The sequence below is a fragment of the Brienomyrus brachyistius genome, unplaced genomic scaffold, assembly GCF_023856365.1.
Source record: "Brienomyrus brachyistius isolate T26 unplaced genomic scaffold, BBRACH_0.4 scaffold55, whole genome shotgun sequence".
Lineage (NCBI taxonomy): Eukaryota > Metazoa > Chordata > Actinopteri > Osteoglossiformes > Mormyridae > Brienomyrus > Brienomyrus brachyistius.
Window position 1 is genome coordinate 1552747 of NW_026042330.1, and position 11265 is coordinate 1564011.

General features: G+C 38.7%; 1 protein-coding gene across 2 annotated transcripts; it reads right to left on the reverse strand.

The window, feature by feature from the left end:
* Positions 1-982: 982 nt before the first annotated feature.
* Positions 983-9910, reverse strand: LOC125724120 (kelch domain-containing protein 1-like). Of its 2 annotated transcripts, XM_049001072.1 has the most exons (13): positions 9364-9902; positions 9093-9163; positions 8707-8824; positions 7934-8046; positions 7449-7530; positions 7256-7354; positions 6955-7029; positions 6433-6491; positions 5206-5315; positions 5054-5126; positions 3261-3345; positions 2909-2988; positions 983-1632 (listed from the first exon to the last, which is right to left on the reverse strand). In XM_049001072.1, exons 1-13 carry the CDS (start codon positions 9478-9480, stop codon positions 1485-1487), a joined length of 1230 nt encoding a protein of 409 aa, XP_048857029.1. In that variant the 5' UTR covers positions 9481-9902; the 3' UTR covers positions 983-1484. The 2 variants fall into 2 exon arrangements, with proteins under 2 accessions (XP_048857029.1, XP_048857030.1); XM_049001073.1 differs by lacking the exon at positions 2909-2988 and having other exon boundaries at positions 1490-1632; positions 9364-9910.
* Positions 9911-11265: the final 1355 nt, after the last annotated feature.

Here is an 11265-nt window from a genome sequence, read left to right on the forward strand (position 1 = left end):
GGTCATGGTGCCGTATGCCGAAGAGGACATGCCCTTGAAATGGGTGTTTCAGCAAGACAACGACCCCAAAAACACCAGTAAAAGATCTTGGCTCCAGACCAACAATATTGACATTATGGAGTGGCCAGCCCAATCCCCGGACCTTAACCTAATAGAAAACTTGTGGGGTGACATCAAACATGCTGTGTCTGTGGCAAAACCAAGAAATGCTGAAGAATTGTGGAATGTTGTCCAATCATCCTGGGCTGGAATACCTGATCACAGATGCCAGAAGTTGGTCGACTCCATGCAACACAGATGTGCAGAAGTTCTCAAAAACCAAAAGCAGACGCTATTTTTTTTAACAGCCTTGAACAGCCTTTTTCTTAAACTTTTATAAAGGATTAACACAAATTTGATCATTTTTCTTCATGTTTTGATTAGGAATAGAATGTACAGTGTTCCCAATGAATTTACGTGTATAGAAATAAAACTTTGGGCTTTATTCACTTTTTTATACAGTTATTATTCTGAACACAACTGTGTGTGTGTGTGTGTGTATGTATGTATATATATATATATATATATATATATATATATATTGCAAGAGAGATTTATGGATATGTTCAAAATTTACAGTATGTTAAAAAACAAAATGTTTTGAATGGGTTGTACTAGGGTCAGATACAGTATATTGCACCTCCTAAGAAAACTTTGCCTAATAAAAAGTCCTCAGGCTGATTGGTTTCAGTGTTTTGATTTTGTTTCATTTAGTGCATGTAATGTACAAGGAAAAAAAAAACGTCATAACAAGCATCTAGTTGTTTTATCTATCTATCTATCTATCTATCTATCTATCTATCTATCTATCTATCCATCCATCCATCCATCCATCCATCCATCCATCCATCCATCCAGCCAGTCAATCCGCACCCTTGAAGTTACTGTAGTGTTACAACAGCTTCGTCATGTAATCATTCCAAAAACCATCACAAAACAGCGACACCATGTACTTTTTAATGACTTTAGAACATAATTACACAAGACACTTACAAACGAGAAGCGGACATTCGGCCCATCAAGCTCATTTGGAGAGAACATAACTAATAGCCCAAGGTTTTACCTTGCAATCCATTCCAGAAGGTTTTGCAATGTCTACAATACTAGTAAAGTCATTGTAACTATGCATACTTCAGAAAAACTTTCAAACAAGTTTCCATACAGTATACAATTTTATTACAGGGTGCAGTTTGAAATGTGTAAGTTACTAGAATCTCTTTGTCTCAGGCACCAAGCAAGGGTTAGCAATTAGTGTCAATGACTTTGGCTTAGAAAATATGAAAAAAATCCACATGGTTTTAAATGGAATAGTTTAAGAACAAATAAAAGAAACACAAAATCCAGTCTTGTCTTTTAAATTATTTTTAAAAGTAGCCTTAGATCCTCTACGTGTGACCTTCCATTTCCCCAGTGATTCTGCAGTGCAAATTCATGTTGAGTAAGTGTTATGTGCGTGTGATTTTCTTGTCTGTTTCCATTGTTGTCCTAAAGAAAGTAATCTTCTTCTGTATGGGTTCCAGGAGTTTCAGTGGAAGTATGGACAGCTGCTTCTCTAAGATTTCTGCATTCTTTCCAATGCAGTCCTCACATAATCTGCCAGGACAAAATATCAGATAATTAAGCTTAGGCATAAAGGACAAACTGAGTTAATGCAAATTTCCTGATGTTTCTTCTCATGCCACCACATACTCTACTGAGGACTGTCTGCTTTGCAAAGGAATCTTTACCTTTATCCCAGTAGAAGATCCGGGAAGGGAGACAGAACAGTAAAGTCTCATCAAGACCCACATACTATAAAATCTGTCTGTGTTACTGCTATGTCTCTGTGCATTAAAAATCAAAAGCATCAGAAATGTGTTTTTCCTTAGGTTTAGGAAATATCATTTCAAACAATATGTGAAATGCTGAAATGTAGGTTTCAAATAACAAAGCAGCAACAAACAGGGATAGAAACAACAACAGCATTTTCTATCCATCCATCCATCCATCCATTTTCCAAACCACTTATCCTACTGGGTTGCGGGGGGTCTGGAGCCTATCCCGGAAGCAATGGGCACGAGGCAGGGAATAACCAAGGATGGGGGGCCAGCCCATCGCAGGGCACACTCACACACCATTCACTAACACATGCACTCCTATGGGCAATTTTAGTAACGCCAATTAGCCTCAGAATGTTTTTGGACTGTGGGGGGAAACTGGAGTACCCGGAGGAAACTCCACAATGACATGGGGAGAACATGCAAACTCCGCACACGTGTGACCCAGGAAGAGACTTGAACCCAGGTCCCAGAGGTGTGAGGCAACAGTGCTAACCACTGCACCACCATGCCGCCCCCAGCATGTTCTAGTGCTGACAAAACAAGGAAAACACCTGGAACATTTTAACCTTACAACAATATATATGCAGCTCTTGACTTAAAACCCGCTTAAGTAAATCTGGACTTATGCAAGAAATATTGGACATACAAAGAGTTATATAAATGCTAACATAAATGCTAATTTAAGAAGGCTCCATATGCCTGTAAGTAAAATTTACTTTATGTTTTAATTTATTTCATGTGTTAGTACAATGTGCTATATCAGTGCATGCTCCCTAACCTGACCTGACCTGTTCTTTAGTATGTGTTACTAATATTTTCTATGGCTCATGTAAAACCGAATTACATAAAATGACTTGCGTAAGGGGTTATGAAGAACTACCTGTAAACAGTGTCACTGAGCTATTCTCAATAAAATAAGATTCTACTCAGGTGTGCTGTTAGGAATTTTGGGCCCCATGAAAGCATATCATACTGGGCCCCCGGCCCAGACCAAACCAATTATGTTCCAAATATTTTTCTGCTGTCAGGTTTTGATCATGGTTTTTTACCTGAAAAGGGAGTAGGGTTGGGTCTGGAAGATAAGTACGTCACTGCAATGGCCCAAGGACGGAAATCTCAGGACAGCTATCTAAAATAGACATGCTGTTTCAAGACATCAGCCTGGTTCACAAAGCAGCTTTTAAACTTACCTTTATGTAAGTTCACTGCAATAAAAGGTACTGAGACATGGAACCAGGACTGGAAACAAGCAACCTTCAGGTCAGGAATTTATATTTTGAACCGTCATATTATCTGATGCCCAGCATTTACACAAGTTATCACTATTATGTGTAATATAATAACATGGTCTATTCCCATTTCATATCCTTATTGCCTAGCAGCTCCAATGATGCTACACACCGTGTCCATTAGTATCCTGTAGTCACGACTTCCACCAAATATCACAATGTCTGAGTCCAGTCCCAAGCATGCTGTATGCCACAACCTGCAAGTGGGGAAAGGGTGGAGATAGCACAGTGGGTGGGACAAAGGTAGAGGGGGTGGAGCAAGGGCAATAGGGGTGGGGCCATGGATAACACAGCTTGACAAAACCAGCCTATCGGTACCACACTGCACTATTTTTATAATTTCACCTGAACTGATGGTAACATGCTTGCAATCAAAGCATAAGTGAGATAAAAATGCAAAATAGTTCTTATTTTCTCAATGATGATCATTTTACATTTCAGCAAAGCATATAAAAATAATTCCTCCTTATTTTAATAACCTAAAAAGTTAATTTGCATTGAACTCTAATGCTTTTTGATATCGATATATATAATTGATCACAAAAAGGCCTACGATGTGATTTATTTAGATTTCCAGAAGGCCTTTGATGTTGTCCCCCACAAACAGCTCTTGCTCAAGCTCAAAGCTACAGGGATAATAGAAACTGTAGCAGCTTGGATCGAAAACTGGTTAAAAGACAAGAAGCAGCGAGTAGTTATTAGAGGCACAATGTCGCAGTGGGCCTACATTCATAGTGGAGTACTGCAGGGTTCAATTTTAGGACCAATCTAGTTCCTAATTTACATCAATGATATTGATACCAATACATACAGTAAACTGGCTAAATTTGCAGACGACACCAAGGTGGGTGGTGTAGCAGACAACTGATCTAGCAGCACAGAGGCTACAATGGGATCTTGATTGAATTAGAGACTGGGCTGTTACCTGGCAGATGAAATTTTACATAGATAAATGGATATGTAATCCATGCAGGGAACAGAAATATAAAGTACAGATATTTTATGGGTTCCACTGAAATAAAGGTAGCTGATTATGAGAAAGTTCAACCCTTGCTAGTGTGGGGAAGCAATAAAAAAAGGCCAATAGGATGTTGGGTTACATCTCTAGGTGTGTAGAGTTTAAGTCAAGGGAGGTGATGCTACGATTATATAATTCCTTGGTAAGACCCCACTGAGAATATTGTGTGCAGGTTTGGTCACCATACATTAAGCAGGACATTGTTGCCTTGGAAAGGGTTCAACATAGGGCTATGAGAATGATTCCTTGTCTTAGAGGATTGTCTTATGAGGAAAGGTTAGCTGAGCTGAATCTCTTTAGCCTCAAGCAAAGGAGACTAAGGGGGACATGATTCAGGTATATACAGTAAGATTCTAACAGGTCTGGATGCTGTTCAGTCAAATGGCTATTTCAATATTAGTTTAAATACCAGAACTCATTACCATAAGTGGAAATTAGCGGGAGAACATTGTAAAACAAATTTAAGAGCGTGTAGTTTCTTTACAGAGCGTGTAGTTAGAGTATGGAATAGTCTTCCTGCTAGTGTAGTCCAAGCTAAAACCCTGGGTTCCTTTAAATCAGAGCTAGATAACATTTTAACAACTCTGAGCTATTAGTTAATTTCTCCTCAAATGAGCTTGATGGGCCAAATGGACTCTTCTCATTTATAAATTTCTTATGTTCTTATGTAAATGTGTTCTGTCTGAATCCATCTGTTTTTCACTTCACTTTTTCATTCTAGATGTTGATCTTATTCAATAAATGCTGGCAACTTTAGAACAGAAATTTACATTTAAAATGTTTAAAAGGTAGAGCTATATGGGTTCGGGGTATTCTTCTCTCTTATTCCCATTCAGTAAGTCTGGTATTTCCTGAGTTTTTTTATCAGATAAAATGGGACTTCTTACCTGGGCTTATCCTGGTGAGGATGTTGAAACTGCCTCCATTCTGCTGTTTCGAGGTCAAACACCCAGCCATCACCTCAGGAGAAATGCAAAGTATGATTGTAAATGTGGCCATTGTTATGCTAAGTGGCTTCTGAAAAGCAGGTGTTACTTACTGAGGGGCTCGCAGAAAAGGTTTAGGCCACCAAACAGAAAGAGGGAACTGGGCGAAAATGCAGTCAGGGTGTGCCACGACCGGCCCTGAGGCACAGCTGACTGGGAAACTCTGGAAACAACGCAACAGCAAATCAGCAGCTACTATTGCGTGCACATAGGGTTGGGCTCCCCCTTTATTTAAACAAATAAAATTCATTTATGAATGCTATGCATTTCAGTTGCGAAAGTAATGTTCTGATGACACCAGTTCAGAGTTATGACTATATTAAAGCACAAGCTTTTTATTGTATATATATTTTTTCATTTATATGTATATTTTACCAATTTTCCACCACTTATCCAATACAGATAAAAAGCTAGCCTATAGTCGATCCCAGAAATCATTGGCTCCCAGTGAACGTCGCAATTTCAAACCCAGTTAAGACTCTGGGTCAAAATGTAAAAATCACCTATTACATTGTTTGTATAACACAACTGTAAGATCAACAGTGGGAGAAACATTATTGTCATGGTCAGATATTTCTGGAGCTATAGTGTATTATCTGTGAGAAACAGGCACTATACCCAGCATTTCATTTATTTTAATATAAAGCGAAATACTACTCAGTATCTATATATACTGGTAAATGTGTTCAAACAACAGGCAAAGGCTGACAATACAAGCAAGTTTTCCAGTGGGGAAAAAGGGAAATGTGTAAAGTGACTGAATGTTTTATGAATACTGGAGAACATAATAGTGGAGTCAATATAAATTTTTGATTGACCAATCAAAATAATACCCAGGGCACATTCAGGGTGTCCTACAGTCCTAAGTGAGAGTTTTGTCAGGTGGGTTTTTTTCTGGAATTTCAGGTAGGAGCACAGTGACCTCACTGGACCATTGGTCTGATCATGTCATAGATGGTTAGCAGCTACATTCTAGGATACCAAATAAGGAACCAAAATATTCACTGCTAACAGCTAGATCCACATGTCCCTTGGAGGGAGTTATGAAGCAGTCTGGAAAGAACCCAAAGAAATACAATATCATAAAGCACTGGCAGAACCTGCCTAGCAAGAGTATTTGGTGAAATGGCATTACAAGCACCTCACAGTAATAGCTTCTGAAGGCACATTGTTCCATAGCGATGTAGTTTTTTTAAATTTTACATCACAGTACAAAAAATCCATTTCAATGCCTTTCCTTAAAGAAAATTGTTAACCGTAATTTCTGTGTCTGTTCTTACATATTTGTCCATGTCCAGGACTCCAAATCCAGACAATGAAGGTCCATCATCATGTTTTCCTACAGAGAGACATCACACCGAAAACACAGTTAGCATTCAAAACACAAAATCACAGTCAACCTTCAACACAACAAAATCACACTCGGCCTTCAGCACATGAAATCACACTCAACTTTCAGCACATTAAAATCACACCTAGCTTTTCATCATACCAAAATCACAATAAGCCTTCACTTTGTTGTTCTTAAGGAAATAATAACATTAACAAAAAATAACTGACATTATTATCACCTGAGAAAAGTGTTTGAATACTTTTACTTCAGCAAACATAGAACTCTGCAAATGAAATTAAAAAATTTAACTTGTGAATATGATTTAATTTCTGACAACCAAAAGAACTGCAGCTTCCAAAGAATCAATGTCACCTGAGCAATGTCCCATTTGAAAATGTACTTAGATGGAATCCCCCAGCAATAAAGTGAATCTAGCCATGATAGAACATAAAACATGAAAGTAACTCACTGTGCCTCCACAGACATACCCCCTGCTGCCCAGAGCAGCACTGGCATGAGCAGCCCGTGGTGTGGGAGAAGAACCCTGTCATCAAAAGCCAAATAAAATTTCTGTACAAACCAGAGTCTGCCAGGAACCCTATCAAATCAGACTGAAAATCACGAACATTTACGTTTTAATTTAAAAAAAAACTCTGCGACATTGCAAACTGTAGCCTCAAAAATATGTTATTGATAAAATTAATATTTACTTTTAAGAAAAACCCAGTAAAAGTATAAGTGTGGAACAAGTCTGAAACTGTTCATCTTACTGCGGTGTGAGGCTCAGTCCAGGTGTTGCTGCTGGGATCATAAACATGAACTTCATTGTTCCAGCCCCAGAACCTAAACAGTGCATTCCCAATCACAGCCTGAAGGCAAATTGCAAACATGTCAGCAATATATAATCTCAATGAAATATGCAGAGGGAAAAAAAGAAAAAAACACACAAGTGTCATATTTTACCCAAGACGCTTCATCTATAGTGAAACTGTTGGGGTGGACATCTCTGATCTGCTTACATCCATAACCACCAAAGTAGATAATCCTAGATAAAATAAAGGAAACCAATTATCAATTCCATACCTCTGCGTATAGCCCATCTCACTATACAGTTTGCTCTTTCGAGAGATCAACTCGACTTCTAACCCAATTTCATTTTATTTGAACCTATTTCTAATCTATTTATTACTAATCCCTTACTCCAGGGTGTATATAAATACTCAGACTTTAGAACCCACAATTGCTGCTTTCAATGTGTATTTTGAAATAATTACACCACAGAGCTAACAGGCGAGCCAAATAGTACAAATCACGTTCAGTAGTTTTATTCGTGTTGTGCTTATTTTTCTTTAGTGTGGAAAATGTTATTTTTATCTTTTGTTGTTTTGTGTATGTTTTTGGATTAGTTTTAATTACTAATGCAGTACTTTTTAAGCAAAAAGCCCCACCTGTCTTTATAAACCCAACAAGAGTGCTTGTCCCTTGGTGTGGGGCGAGACTCCCCACCCTCTGTGAAGTTCTTCCAAATGCACTTTTCACCCAGTAGATTAACACAGTACATCTATAACAAAACATACAGTTTCACATTAAATTGCATAATATACACGTGGTCACGGTAGCCTAATGAAACAAATAAACAACTGAACAATTAATTGTCGTTAGCGCAGTATTTTGTAGTATAATCAACCAATGGCGGGGAAAAAAACGTACATTGTTTGGATAATCTGTTGCCTGGTATGAAATTAACGTTTGATTAAAGTATCAATGAGCAGAACAATGGTCCCATAGCCTACATGTAAACTCTCAACTGAAAGGTTAATCTACGAAGCACTCATGGGTTCCGTGGCAATTCTTTTACTCTCGTCAGAAAATGAAACCAATTTTACACTCAAATGACAGGAATGTATGCTTAGTGACATAACACGATGGGGCCATAGTAAATTAATGGTGGGACAATATTAATGTAGTCCAAAATTGTACCTAACCCATTTCTATTGTATCCGCAAATCTTATAATATTACTATTTAATAAATACAAAGAATAACAATTTCATTGTACTACAAATATACACATGAGAATATAACTTTGAAATACTGAACACCTCCAATGTATAGCGGAACACAGGAAAATAAATGTGCTTAAATACCCCTGCGTCGAATCCAACTGGATAACATTTCCCTAGCCGCATACAGTAGCATATCTGTTAAATTTGATGGACTACCTGATTTGAATGCCCGCTGTCGTTACACCCACCAAAGATGTACATATTGCCGTTAAGATAACTGCCGCAGGTTCCTGACAAGGACGGTGGGATATCCCCCTCCATCGGACGAGTCTGCCTAACAAATGCAAGGAAATAAAACCTGGTAAAGCTCTCACGCTTAAAACAAGCAGACTTTGTTTCTTAGCAAGATTAATATCGTGCGAGCTTTGTCTGACGGCACATTGTGTGTCTCCATGTAAATTTTGGCCGACTGCACAGTGAAGTGCGGTACAATTGCAGTTATTCACATGTCGAAGCAATTACATAAAGGTAGCCTCATCTACTTTTAAGACTGTAAACAAACAAAAGTTGTCTCGTAATATATGATCACAGTTTACTCTTACCATTCACTGCTCCTCATGTCATATATACAAATCTCATCGCTGGGAAAGAAAACTTCTTCCCCAGAAATCGACTGCAAAAGAAAATTCGAAAAACAATATTAAAGTTACAGACAATTTATGAAACTGTAAATGTCATCTGATGGTAATGGTTATTTCCAATAAACTGTCATTAATGATAATATTTTCTGTATAGTTTATATTTTGGTACGGCGTGTGCAATCATAAGTCTACTAAACATAATTGTAATGTAGTTTTAATCCACATTACTCACCCTATAACCACCCCATACATAAAGAAAACCTCCAACCACCAAAGCGGTATGATCGCTTCGTTCTTGTACAGGTCTCATCCGCGGTCCGCCGACGTTCACGTCCGTTTGATAGTCCATCAGAAAAAGAAGTTAATTAAGATTCTTTTAAGTCCAGGGGACAGCGTCGCGCCTTTTTGTGTTCTGATGTGCTGCTTTTACGGGTTGGAAATGTGGCACGTAAGCGGCGACGCCGCGGAGGAGTGTCTGCAGATGGTGCGCGAATAGTGCGCTGACTGCGGTGTCAGGGTTTCTATCTTCATATTTTTACAGGTGAAATCTTTACATTACGTTGACAGTTTGTGTGCTTAGTATACCTGAACAGTACGTACGTCTGCGTAACCCGATATATTAAAATGAATGCAAATGGTAACATTAGGTAAGAAATATGTTAAATAAATAGGCTATTTAGAAACCACTATTACATAAATACGCGCTACATTCGATATTAATATTTTATTTAATTCGTCATCAGCGTTATCCACAGCGTTGTACATTGCTTTACCTGAAAAAGATTCTTCGAATTCGACAACTGCCAAAGGCAAAATGCCTATCGATGTTAAAACTTCCTCCCGTGTCTGTAGTACCGCTGAAGTTCCATTAGGTGGCGCCATGACACCAGCTAGGCTATGGAAAGTTTTTCTTCGGCAAAGGTCTTTTCCAAAACACCTTCCGAGGTCTGCAATTCTTACCATTTTCTCTCTCTCTCTCTCGTTTGTCGTTTAAACAAAGAAAACTATTTTTATCAATTGAGTTTTCTGCTGTACCTAGTAGTTAACAAGCACAGATTCTAAGCATTTAATATTGTATGTACTTGCTTCTTGCATAATGCAGTATAGTATAGTATCAAAAATTACCTCTCCCAAAATTGTTGTTTTTCTCCATCTCCTGCAAGATCCTGCTTTTCCCTTCATTGTTCCTGTTTTCTCACTTTGTGGAGTTCAGACTATTTCCCTGTCTTTGTCTAATCTGTTTCGGTAACCATTTGATTCTTTCTGCACCAGGCTGGAAAAGCACAGGTGTGAGTACCCTGTTGGTATTTCACAAATTCTCTGAACCATACGCAGTGTAAACCCAAAGGCCCCTTATTTCATTTTTGGGAGTCAGGGCAGTGATTTATCAACCCAGCAAAGATAGGGAAAGAAGGGAAGCATTGCTGTGTTGCTCTGAGTAGTGGACTTTTCAGTTCCTGTTGTTGTGGGGTTGGAGCTTCCAATGTTAAGGCCCAAAGGAAATGGCAAAGGATGCCTCTTTCCTGATTGGCTGCCCTTTTAAGCCTCTAATGTTTGTGTGCGTGTGCACTCTCACATGTTACACGGATTCCCAGCTGAAGTAGTGTAATACTCTTTTTTTACTGTTGTCATATTGCAAACAGAAAAAACTCCCAATAGAACAGAACAGTATGGACCTTTAAATTTATTTTTCATATGAACGCACACACACTGAATGCATGAATATAAGAGAGAGTAGGAGATACAGAAAAATGTGGCACATTGTAAGATGCTGCCTCTGCTTTCACATGCATCGGATGAACCACAAGTCCCAACATGCTGTCTGCCTGTAGAAGCAAGCAGTGTAATATTTCAGCCAATGGCACTGAACCTTGTGAGATATGGCTTGCATGCACAGAGCAGTGGTTGTCAATGGCAACAGATATTTTCATTGAGGTATGCACTGTATGGCTGTTAGGGAATCCTACAGAAGATCACCTAGAGTCACATGATGTTCTGTCCCACGTTGCCTCCTGTCCCCACCCTCTTATGTGCTCACTCTGAATGTAATTGCCTGTATGTGTGTGTGCACATACTGCAGGGGGGAGGGGAGAAAGGGGAGGAGGGAACAGGAGGGGAGTGCGCGAGAGCTAAA